Genomic DNA, 13,061 nt, shown 5'->3' on the forward strand with positions numbered 1-13,061 from the left:
GTAAAGCTTGGTGCACCACCATCTAGGACACACTAGCCTCTAAAATAAAACAGTCTTCACAACAAAATCGACTCGCAAAGAAAATAAAAATACCACCAGCCACCATAGAGCTACCCTTGTTGCCTTCCTCTCTGCCATCACTAGATACCATAACTAACATACCTGAATTCCATTTCACTCCAGTGACCGAAGATCAAGTATTAAAAACCATAGCATCACTCAAACCCTCCAACTGTAAAGGAGATAACTTTCCTGCTAAACTAGTTAAGGACTGCGCCCCTACTCTTGCACCCACTATCACAAATTTTGTCAATCCTTCATTCAACACCAACACTATCCCAACCAATATCAAAGAAGCCTGGATTACCCGCCCTAATTAAAAAAAACCACGTTAGATCCCACCATCCCCACCAACTATAGACCCATCACCACAGTCCCCTTCCTTCTCAAAATGATAGATAAAATTGCCTATACCAAAGTCCAATCTCACCTCGAAAAGAATCAATTGCTAGGGGAAAGACAATCAGGCTTCCGCCCAGGGCACAGCACCGAGACAGCATGGTTAGATCTTAAAAACCAGATGGACACGGTCAGGGAGTCAGGGAAATGTTGTATTCTGCTATTAGTCGACCTTACCGCGGCATTTGATTTAGTAGATCATAACAAAGTATGCCTAACACTAGCAAATAACTTCCATTTCTCCAAAGAGGCCACCGCCTGGATTAACTCATTCCTCTCAGACCGTACATCTAGAGTAGCCATAGTCGATGTAGCAGCAGACCCCATTTCAGTCCCACTGGGAGTTCCCCCAAGGATCCTGCCTCTCCCCAATGCTATACAATGCGAACACTATATTACTCTTTGCAGCACTAGATGCAATGGGAGTAATTTATACCAACTTCGCTGATGACACACAAATACTTATCCCAATATCAGGTAATCTGGAACAGGATACTATTTGTATGAATATAATGTATTCCATCATCCAAAACTGGATGGCAGCAAACAGCCTCTGTCTAAACAGGGAAAAAACAGAAATCCTCATAGTAGGCTCCCCTGCCCATATAGCAAAGCTTCACCCACATTATTCAGCTATAGTCATCGATGGAACTCCTATCACCATCTCCAACCAAGTGAAAACCTTAGGGGTCGACTTGGACTCTAGTCTCACTATGTGCAAACATATCAGTGCACTCGCCTCATCCACAGCATACACAACCAAACTCATTGCACGGAGTAGACCATTCCGCACCCAACAAAATAGTATCACCCTCGCTAGAGCTCTCATACTAGCCAAGATTGACTACTGCAACATACTCCTACTAGGGACTTCAAAGAAAAATATAAACAACATGCAACTACTCCAGAACAAAGCGTTAAGAGCAGCACTAGGCATAAAAAAGGGATCACATATCACACCACAAAAGAGAGGCACACTGGCTACCTATTCAAGCTAGGATACTCCACAAAGCCCTCACTTTAAAACACAAATGTGTATTGGGTAACGCTCCTAGCTACCTCAACCAAAGTCTTAGCGGAAAAATTACAACCAGAACTCTTACATCCAATGCACATACGCAACTACCCTTTCCCCCCCCCCCCCCCCCCCCCGATTCAAAAATGCTAGAACAGGTAGCTCTAGCTTCCCTGTAGCAGAATTTGGAATTCTCTCCTAACTAATATTTGTAATGACCCCTTCCTTAACAAATTTAAGAAACTCCTCAAAACTTGGCTCTTTAACAAATACTACCTCCCTCCTGTTTGTAAATAAGTACTGTATGTATTATCAGTGTATGCAAGATTGTAAATTTACTTACCATGTAAATATTAAGGCAGCATGACTGATTGTAACCAGGCGCAGCTCCATTATGATGTTAGTCTCCAAGTAACTAAGTACATTAGTTTCAAGCAACATTATCATACTACTGTAAGTTATTCTACCATGTAATGTAATATTTGTGCTTTTTAATTAGACCGCACCACTGTAAAGATATTTACATGTAACAAAGACTAAGGATACTTGTAAATCTATGCCGCGATACCCCCGGGTTTGGGCGTGTAATAAATAAAAATAACATCGTACCCATGGCATTTACACTTGCAGCACCTCAAAACAGCAAGTACTGCTACACCATCTCATGTGACGAATCCAGGAAATGTGTCCAATGTGAGGCTAGGGAGGTGGGCCGGCGGAGGGGAGGAAGGAAGGATGGCTCAGGGGCAAAGCGTTTGTCTTGGAAGGAAGATCACACACCGGAGCAGGTTCTTAAAAATCACTCGCAGGTATTCAGCACGTTATTTATGAACAATAAATAAAACAATTAATACCCTGTTTAGCGGTAGAGGCAAGTGGGACCTCACCGGGAGAGACAAGGACTCCCATTGCTGTGAGGAACTCTCTAAACCTTTTGACAAGATGGCATACATGGCATTATCTAATATCCAAAGTAGTGTCAAGTCCGAAGAGAAAGATATTTCATGCCAGCACCATGAAGAAAACAAAAATGCCTCTTTAAATACAAATCTCTAATCAACTGGGACAAGGGAGTTGAAGAGAGTGCAGACCGAACGAATCGGAGAGAGAGAGAGAGGAACACATACAAAGGCAGGGAAGGCGCCCTGGGAGCGTAAGAGCTGGAGGAGGTGGAGCTTGAGAGCCACAGAGCCTGCAACGTTCAGAAGTGCTCTGAACATGGGAAATGCTGGAAGATCGGTTTGTGCAGAAAGCAAGAAGCAGTGCCTAGTGGAGCCTAAAGTGCAACGGTGGCATGACCACAAGGATGTTGTGGTTAGTAGGCTGCCCGTCTAACACTGGCAACAACGTACAGATCAGGAATTGGCAAACACTCTGGTCACCCGTCAGTATACCGAGATACCAAGAGAGAACGAGAGAAACGCAAGGAGATGACGCTGGCGGAAGAGAAACCCAGCAAAGGATCCGGTTGCGCAGCAATACAGGCCCCAATGAAATTCCAACTGCAGAGCAACGATAACCGGGAGAACCGGGAGGCCGAGTGGGACTCATTATACAAGCATAGAGACTAGTCTGCGTACAAGTGACAAAATCGTAAAACAACATCTGATGAATTTGAACAGTGTTCATGTAAGAAGAAGGATCACAAATAACTCTTAGAGAGTGATCAATGGAATGTGGGTGTCACACTATCCTTACTCAAGGAACCTTGAGGGGAACGTAACAGAGAAATAATATTATAAAGTGAAGGGCAGAGAAGCCTCAGAAATAAATTATATGAAGACAGAATATGGCAAGGAAGGTTGATGCCCAATTGCAAACACATAGGAAAAGACACTTTCCACGGTAACCCAGAGCATATTAACCCGAATCAAAGGAATTGACAAAGGCCAAAGAAAGTAATCCTTAAAGAGGAAAGCCAAAAGTCTGCAAATATAACTACAGGAACAGGTACAGAAAATAACACGAGAATATTTGAAAATGTAATATTAAAAGAAATGAGAAGCATCCATCAGGAGAAGGGAGTCATTCTGCTGACCTTAGTTTGTTAGAATAGTGGCAGGGTCAGTAAGCAGTATTTTTGGACAATGGACTTATTCCTTAGGACTTCTCATGGCTGACAAGCACTTAAGTTGTTAAAGTAGGTGGGTAACACCCCATAGTGATAGGGAAAGTTGGGTCTTATTCTTTACTAAACACATGTTGGAAATGTCCTTACAGTGTCTGCGTCATCCTTCTGACCCGCCACACTCACCAATAGATAATGCTCCTAAACTGCCCTCCTAAACTGCCCACCAAATGGTTCTCTCATATTTTTATTTTTTGTAACAGTGCCAATCCATTTAGAGCATTCTCAACAATTAATGAACCACACACACACTAGAAATAGCACATTTACTACATCAGCTGTCAGCAGTTTAACACCAACTGCCAAAGCCAAGGCTTCCATGCCCTCCTTGAAACAGTTACTAGTCTGAAACACCCCTGGCAATTTTATGTGGTTGGCCAAAAAAAGCACTATTACAACCAAGTACCTCATCTGCCTGAGATAGCCCTTCTGCACTCTCACCACAGCCAGCACCATTATATCTTACACGAAGCTGTGCCACACCTGCCCCCTGCAGAGTCAGTATCTTCTACTATCACACCTTGCATGCTCTTGCCCAGCACTCCCAGCCCGGGCATGCAAACAATTCCCAAAGCGAATGTGAACAAAATATAACCACTCTCAACACATTTGAAAATATGGAATTTATTGTGTGCAGAATAGCAAAATATTTTCCTCAGATATCTGAAAATATAACATTTAAAATCTGCCTGAGGTGTGATCTCTGAGCAGTCCAGAAACTGCCCCGGTCAGTAGAAGAGAAGTACAGCAACTCCATTTGGGCAAGCACAACATTGGAATAGGAGGGGTGATCTTTGAAAGAAATAGGAAATTGTGAATTAAAAGGTAAGAGTAAGAAAAGAAGAGACAGATATTGGCTAAAGAAAGGACAAGGAGATAAAGGAGAGCCATAAGGGGGAAGGATAAAAGGAGAGAAGGAAATGGTCAAGTGAGCAAAAAAAGGAGTTGCATAGGAATTTCAAAGAGTAAGGGACAGGGTGGGTGGATGAATGGATGGATGGATGGATGGATGGATGGATGGGGAAAAGAGAAGAAACAGAATGTTGGAGAAAACCCGGCAAATGAGAAGGGCAGGACCAATAATGCAAGGGGAGAACGGTAAAGAGAAAATTGAGGAAGGAAGGAAGGAAGGAAGGAAGGAAGGAAGGAAGGAAGGAAGGAAGGAAGGAAGGAAGGAAGGAAGGAAGGAAGGAAGGAAGGAAGGAAGGAAGGAAGGAAGGAAGGAAGGAAGGAAGGAAGGAAGGAAGGAAGGAAGGAAGGAAGGAAGGGAGTTTTAGAAAGCAAAAGGAAAACTGGGAAAAGGTGAAACACTCAAAAGATAGTGGCATGCCCAGAGGGGTTAGATGGGATGTATTGCAGGATGTGACATGGGCAGCTCAGTTTTCACACTATAACCGTACTCTGCTTGTTTTCTCTTTGGTAGGTTTGGGGATGAGGAGTGTAATTCTTGTGCAGAGTGGCAATCATACTCCTGTGCGTTCCCCGGCATGCTTTCTTAGCCATCATTCACCCATTTCAGGATTTTCAGTAGTCGTCATTCCTCAGTGCATGTCTCTGGCGCGTCCGAAGTGCCTCCACCTGTTTTTCCAGGTTCTTCACCTTGGCCTCGAGCTTCACATCACCCCGGCCTCTTGAGCTCACCCATCCTAGGAGTGCATACACCCCCACCAGGCCCAGCAGGGATGTGGCCAATAGGTGAGGGTCAGAAACCCCTGTCACTAGATAGAAAAAGGCCACCAGGAAAAGGGAGATCTTCAAGCCCCAGAGCAGCCGGCCCAGGAGTGAAAGAAACAGGCCCAGTACTAGAGAGAGCATCCAGTAACCTAGAAGAGCCAAGGTTGCCCAGAGAAGGATGTGCTGGACCTGCTCCGGTGAGAAAGCCAGAATGCTGGAGATCTGCTTCCCTGTAGGAGACAGAAGAGAGGGGGGAGCAAGAGAAGCTGTTAAACACATTTCATGACGACTGCATCCTGTCCCACCAAATCCTTTCAGACTTCCAGTCAAACATATTGTATTAACATGGGAGCAATCACTGTACTATGGAGCTTAAAATTCAGCAGCAACAGACAGTCGCCATCCTCATAACTATTACCTGCTCTGGTGCCAGGAAGGTCTACATTCCTACTCCTGTTACTTTAGATTTGTTATGTAATTTAGGGAATGACAGATCACCGTACATCCTATCCCTTGCTCTGGTACAGAGGCGATGTCTGTACTCTAGTGCATAATGATTTCTTTGGGTCACTGGATGTAGGGCAGGTCGGATCTTCCTAGATCCTGCACTCTATAAGCAATATTGCGAAGGGACAATCTCTGTGCTGCTCTACACCTTGTTTTATACTGACTAGAGTTATTTACTTAGCAAATGAACTGTTGAAAGGGGCTTACTATAGACCTTTATCTATACCCCTTTCTGCCGTATGAATGATCCATGTATTTCTGTTCTCTCAAATATTATCTGGGTTAATAAATGCCATGTTTCTTCATCTGTATCTGGTGTACTAGCAAACACTCCACTGTTGTCCTCGGTTCTTCGCATAGACTATTATAGTGTTGAAAGTGACCTTTCACTGCTTCAAACATTTTCCTACAATAACATGCTGTTGTATGATCTATACTCTTGTGCTTGTTAAACTATCAAAGTTATGTTTCCACGCATTTACTGGGTAACATTCTACTTGCTCACTAGATTACCCATTTCAAAATGTGCTCCAATATAATCTAACTCATTTGCTCACATGCACCCTCAATACATTCACACAGTCATCATATAGACACAACTGATTAAGGGTAGATGGTTTGACTAAGTCTTGAGAGTAGCTAAGGCAAAGGCTTGCTGCGTGTACACTTCTACAGAGCCCACCCTAACAAGGCTCAGATTTAGTATAATAGTCCAATTGGGTTGGGAGTCTAATCAAACGTGCACTGCCACAAACATGTTACTGAGAGGATTATTATCAGAAAGCTGTAGTAACAGATACACATATATTGTTTGCACAAATATATTTAATCGTGTTCTGAACAGCCAACACATGTTTCGACCAAACTGGTTGCTCTCAAGGCCTGAGATCTTGGTAAAGTCGTACGGAAATCATAGAGAAATGTTGTCACGCAAGTAAAGTTGCAGATGAATATATTTGCGGATAGTTATCGCAGTTCAATAGTACACCAGATTAGAATAACACATCTAATGGTGTGGTATGTAGAGATAAGTGCAAATCTGAGAAGAGATAAATCCCATTGATAATACGGTCCACTCGTAGATTGCGACGATCAAGGGGTCATGCCTCCAATGGCGTATTCCCTTGGCATGCAAGTAACAGGGATAGATGCCACTATCCATATATATGGGTATCTGTTACTACAGCTTTCTGATTATAATCCTTGCAGTAACATATGTTTGTGGAAGTACGCGTTTGAGTACACTCCCAACCCAATCGGACCATCATATAGACACATCTAGAAATGCAGAAGTGCCCTGAAGAGGAAAGCAAGTTACTCACTGCAGTTACTCTTGCCCTTGTAGTCAATGTGCTCTTCCTACAGACGCCTAGGATATAGGTTCTCTTGGGACCACATCAGAGCATTTCTGGCCAGTCATAGAAAAGTAATACAAGCCTGTGCACAGAGGCAGCTCCACCAGTATGACATTGAGAAGGAGGTAACCAAGGAAACTGGGCATCTGGGAGAGAACAGGCATTTTGCCCTTGAGAAGCATAATGGTTTCACTTTGGGTTGTTTTGAGTCGCAACGAGGTTGCAAATGAATATCCCCATTTATTTGAAGATGCTACGTTGAAGCACAAAAAGCTAAAAAAGTACCTGCAAAAAAGCCAGTGAACAAGCGGAAAGAAATCCACACGCCCCCAGATGAAGAACCCCATAGAGTTTCTTAAGCCAAGCGTTGAAAGGAAACAAAAACACAGAGCGCTGAATGGAGAGAAGCAACTGAGGTATGAATGCACACAAGACAGGGCAGAGCTTGCACTTTATTGGAGCGCCTCTTGTGCACAAGCTTCAATTGTTTTACTGCGCTTGGCTAGAAATGCTCCGTTAGAAGTACCAATAGCCCGGGACTCTGGAGGAAAGGGACATGGTTTACCAGTGCTCTCTATAACACTTCTCTGCCTATGTAAGGACACACTCTCTCTCTTGGGTGGACAGGACCCTTTTGCTCACCATCAAGCCCCATCACATCCAGGAGCTGCTGGAGGAGACCAGAGATTGCGATCAAGCCATTGGAGACCCCAGTGCAGAAAACCCAGACACATTTCGAGGCAATCTAAGAGAAATAACAGAAAACAAGAATGTAAGAACCTAGACGAGAAACGGAACACAGACAATGAGAGAACATATGGAGGAAAGGATCAGCATAGTATTGAAATAACATGAAGGTAAAAAGGACACTGCTGATTTTAGGGAACAATAGAACCGGGAACAAAGAATGAGAATCTTAGGTTATATCCAGTGGCACGTGTCCTTTTAACACCTCTCAATGCATCATTACAGCATGCACGTGGGTCCCTTTCAGGGAGGGATGTTTTTCAACAGAAAGTATGCGCCAAGGGCAACATGGCCCGGTGCTCACGCCGGCATCCAGCCAACATTATGGCGACTAAAAATAAAAACAGTCTTCGAGGTTAGTAAGGTTTGTGCACTAAAGCCACTAGCAGAATATTCAGAACCCACCAAATGTGAGATGTGCTCGCTCACAAGCTGCAGGCAATCAGAGAACTTGCGGTAAATAGGGAACGTAATGACATGAAGGTAAGACAACAAAGGTAATGTGCGAAGTAGGGAGGAGAACAGGGTGGAGAGAGAGAGTGTGAAAATCCTGTTACAGGTCAAGTGAGAACCTGAAGGCAAGTGCGTCATAGGGTTGAAGTAACAGTAGGTAACGTGGCGCTGTGAATAGAAGAACATGAGGAAAAAACAGGAGACAGAATCTGCAGGCCCAAGGAGTGAAGAACAGAGAAGGCGAGGACCTGAGGTAGGGTAAACGTCAAACAGAAAAGAATACCATAAAAGTAAATAAACTAACCCTCGAGTGCCAGGCTATTATGCAAGTCTATGCAAAAAGGACGAGCATACTCGTCTTAAACAATAAGAAAGGCAATCCCGAAATAATGATAAAATGAAAACATACATTAAAATGGATAAAACGCAATGCATCGCCATCTTAAAAAAAAGTAGCATTTAAACTAAAATAACAGATTTAGTATTGCAAGGGAAAGAACGTGTTTATCTCGTCTCCTTTGTTCTAATCCTAAAAGCTGCTCTGAAGTGACATTCAGGTGCCGTTGCCAGCGGTCGGACCGCAATTTGTTTGACACATGCGAGTGTCACACTGTCTAATACCTCGTGCCCTCAGGAGTGGGAGAAGAGTAGTAGCTCTAATTGCCGCAAATTTGGGAATATAAAAAGAAGTGAATTTCGGATCCTTCCCAAGCCAGGCAAAACGAGCAAATGGGCATTTCATCTTTATTTCCTCTGCACCGCCATTTTTCTGTCAAGAGGAAGAGCCAATATCTGTTGACGGACTCCTTCACCCACAGCAAATCACCTTGCGCCTGGGAAAAGGAGTGTCAGCCAACATCTGGTGACCGACTCCTTCACCCACAGCAAATCATCTTGCGTCTGGGAAAAGGAGTGTCAGCCAACATCTGGTGATCGACTCCTTCACCCACAGCAAATCATCTTGCGTCTGGGAAAAGGAGTGTCAGCCAACATCTGGTGACCGACTCCTCCACCCACAGCAAATCATCTTGCGTCTGGGAAAAGGAGTGTCAGCCAACATCTGGTGAACGACTCTTTCGCCCACAGCAAGTATTACAAATGAAAAAGAAAACTCGTGTCAATGTCTTCCCCGATGTCCTGAAGTTTTTTTCCTTTAGACGTGAACACAACTTTTTTTATGATGGCTGTCTAAAAGCGAGGAGCACTGGACCAGCGTCAAAGCACAATAAGCATGCCTGGAGCAAGGAATTGGATTCAGGTGTCGGTAACAAAGACCCTTCAAAATGACTCTTAATAACGTTGCATGGCGTTTAACCCGCGGAGACAGCTACAATGAGAATGGTCCGATTTGTGCATAATCCAAGATGTACTCTTAACTCTTTATGCGTAGCAAAGTTGTCTGTCGTACTTGGCGGACCAAGTAATCTAAAGAAAGCTTTCTCGATTACTCGGGGCTTATCATGGGCCTCGTGCCGCATATGGGTGAATTATAGAGGCCTTGACCTGGCATTACCGATTCATAATACAGCTCCCACTGACTGGTTACCCCAGTAACACATGGCTTGGCTGATAGAGATAGATATATATATATATATATATATATATATATATATATATATATATATATAGTCAACGCCTCAAAGATTTTCCGCAATCACCATTCCCAAGTAGGTAAATTGCTTCACTAATTCCACTCTCGCATCATCGAAAGAGAAATTGTGCAAACTCCTCCTACCGACGAGTAGCATTTGAATTTTGTGAATTCTGCAACATTTATCGGCGATCCCTTGCTTACATGATATCAACATATGCATTGAGGGGAAGCCGGGTACTGAAAATGTCAGTCCCCGAGGGGGAAATGGGGCGCTGAGAACGTGAAAATAAGACCCCTGGAAAGTGATACTCCGGGTAAACACAGAACTTGCGGAATATGGGAACCGGTGACCAAACAAAAATGGGAAAATAGTAAAAGCCTGCGGGCTGCAGAATAGTCAGTGAAAATAAAGAGACCGCGGTGGAGAGCAGAATGCCTGGCAAGGAAGAAAAAAGTGACCCGCTTGTAATCCTAGCTCTCCATCATGTTTATCATCATTACATTGGTAAACAGTGACTATTGCTACATGTGTGCAGGATTGCTGTTTATTTAAAGACAGCACTCACATGTTTAAGTAATTATAGACGTTAAAAAAATTCACTGGTGCTTTTAAAATAATGTCTGCCTCATTACGAGTTGGGCGGTATTCCGGCATTAAATCTGCCAGAATACAACCCAACGGAATTACTGTTACTGACACAGCCGAATTTCAAGTGGCGGTGGTTCTGTTAGCCCCCATTAATCTTGAGTCCATAGGACTCCATTGGGGATTTCAGTGGAATTACTGATGTGGTAATTCCGCCGATTTTGCTGGATTTACCACTAATTCCAGGGCCAAACTTGCAGCACGGAGGTGCAGGAAAAGTGGCGGTAGTTCCATTGCCGCCACTTTTTTCCCACACCACCATACTCGTAATGAGCTCCAATGTCTTTCACCAATTTCGAACATTGAAAAAGACAACAGTGAGACAGATATGAGGTCATGTAAAACAATGCACTGCAAGGCTTTGCACCAGAGCAGCGCTCGGTCTATTTGTACACGGTGCTGAAGAAGAATCCCTTCATTTCTTTCTTGTGTGCCCCGCCTTCTGGGCGCTTCCAGTGAGTGAGTGGCTTGTTTATGAACTTACTAAAAAAAGGACCCATGACGGAGAAGTAGCAGGAAAGGAAACAACCAAACATATTGGGAATGACTGACATCTTTCCAAGAGACGCTTACCCCATTTGTGCATCTGTTTAAGAATCTGAATCATGACAACAATGAGTTGTCAGATGACCTCCATGTAACTGATTTGTGAAATTGAATGTTGCTTAAAAAGGGTGCCATCAGTTACTTCCGCGTGTAGAAGTAGAGCGAGGTGTCCCTGCCAATATCAACAGCTTGTTTTGTTTCCCGACAACAATCCGACTAGCTCAATACTTTACAAAAAACGATTTGATTTTCGAATGCCGATCGAAAAATCAAACCGTATAATCACCAGGTAGTCTTCTTTAGACATTAAGGGACCTTTCTGTAGGTGAGGATAGATTCCGAAAGAAGCATGGCAAGGACATAGTTACTGCGGAAGTCAGAAACGACTTTTGAACACACGAAAGGACGTGTCCTAGTGGACACTCTGCTCTTATGGAAAACGGTGTGCTGCTCATGAATGCAGAGTTTCATTATCACTACCGCTGCAGAAAGAAGCAATGCCATCAGGAAAACTAGCCTCAAAAAGTGTTTCAAGTCATTCAATAATAATTCTTCAAGGGAATCGTGGAGAAAAAAAAAGATCCAGGAGAAGGGTGCATTCTTCAAGAAGAAACAGTGGCCACATTAATTTTTATGGAGGAATATTAATGAATTCATATAAACATGATGTTATTTCATATAAGCATGGTAGAGAGGTATCTTGTCTTCCTGACATGTAGTGGATTGAGAAGCCGTTACGCTCACCTGGCCTCTGCCGGGACGTAGGGTCACGGTTCGAGCCCTGCCTGGATTAGGCTCCCCTGGATCAGTTCTCTCCCCCAGCTGCTGCCAAGTAGACTGCACTGGATGCTGGCACTGCTCCTGCGAGAACACGAGAGGCAATGATAAGGGTGTGGTGGTATTGCGACTTCCCTCAAATTCTTCGTGCCAGAATGAGGCGAGTAAGCGTTTACCCATATAAGCTCACCTGACGTCTTGTGAGGATGAGCTCTCCGACATGCTTCTCATCAGCAGGGGCGCTTCAAGAGGACCTAGTTGTTTCACTGGTGCATGGATGTGGCGGCCCTGGCCAGCTGCGACCGAACAACTTTGAAGGTAGGAGTTCTTTGTAATGATTATTGTTCGTATTCATAGTAATGACTTTTCACATGATTAATGTTCATATCCTTCGTAATGTCTCTTTCTCCCCAATAGATGATGAAGGCCTGGTGGAGCCGCGATACTGGTGGAGAGCCCGCAGTGTTCTCAAATAGATGGTAAGTTGGAGTCTTAAGGTAAGCGCAATGAGATATGGCACGCGACCTTAGAGAATGACTTTATGAAGTTTCTAACCTTAGTAGTTCTTTTCCCCTGCAGATATAACCTTGAGGCACTTGGAGAGGAGCAGCGGTGCGAAGACCTGTCGGCGGGTGATGGATGCCTGCAACCGTGAGGATGCTGACAGTGTAGAACTCTCCTGCGTCGGTATCCAAGCTGCAGATCAGGTAAGGCGCGCTGCCGGCTGATGTATTACTGGATCCAGGTAAGTGCGCTCTAATCGGTGGATGGAGTCGCTGCAAGCAAGTGAGAGGCGCTTCAGGCTTAGGTAGAATGCGCTCCGGTTGAGGAGTGCGCTAGAAACAGGTAAGGTGCGCCTCAGCGATGGTTTTGCTGGTTCTGAGCAGATTAACGCGAAGCACTGGCGTGACGGTGGGGCAGACTTGAATAGCCTGGTCCCGGCCACACCCCCTTGCTCTGCTAGATGGTTCCACCCAGCCACTCCCAGATGATGCTGCACGTGCAGCTCCATGTATTCCTATGGCCACGCCCAGCCCATATGCACGTGGAGGCTCATTAAGAGATAGAATAACACATGCTCAAGGAAAGAAGTGTGCAGAGCACACTTTATGAGCCTGGCGCCAAATGCGCCAGGACTGGGTCCAGCTGGACCCTTTAGG

At 44.4% G+C, this 13,061-nt stretch overlaps 1 protein-coding gene across 1 annotated transcript in view; it reads right to left on the bottom strand.

Moving 5' to 3' along the window:
* Positions 1-4,210: 4,210 nt before the first annotated feature.
* Positions 4,211-13,061, bottom strand: part of TMEM109 (transmembrane protein 109) — a 133,377-nt gene continuing 124,526 nt past the window's right edge. Inside the window, exons 3-4 of the mRNA XM_069628890.1 lie at positions 7,781-7,883; positions 4,211-5,506 (exon numbers count right to left, since the gene is read on the bottom strand). Coding sequence (XP_069484991.1) covers positions 5,127-5,506; positions 7,781-7,883 — 483 coding nt within the window. The 3' untranslated portion in view covers positions 4,211-5,126. The remainder of the gene's footprint in view (positions 5,507-7,780; positions 7,884-13,061) is intronic.

Source organism: Ambystoma mexicanum, chromosome 12 (genome assembly GCF_040938575.1).
Source record: "Ambystoma mexicanum isolate Mex_15411 chromosome 12, UKY_AmexF1_1, whole genome shotgun sequence".
NCBI classification, from domain to species: Eukaryota; Metazoa; Chordata; class Amphibia; order Caudata; family Ambystomatidae; genus Ambystoma; species Ambystoma mexicanum.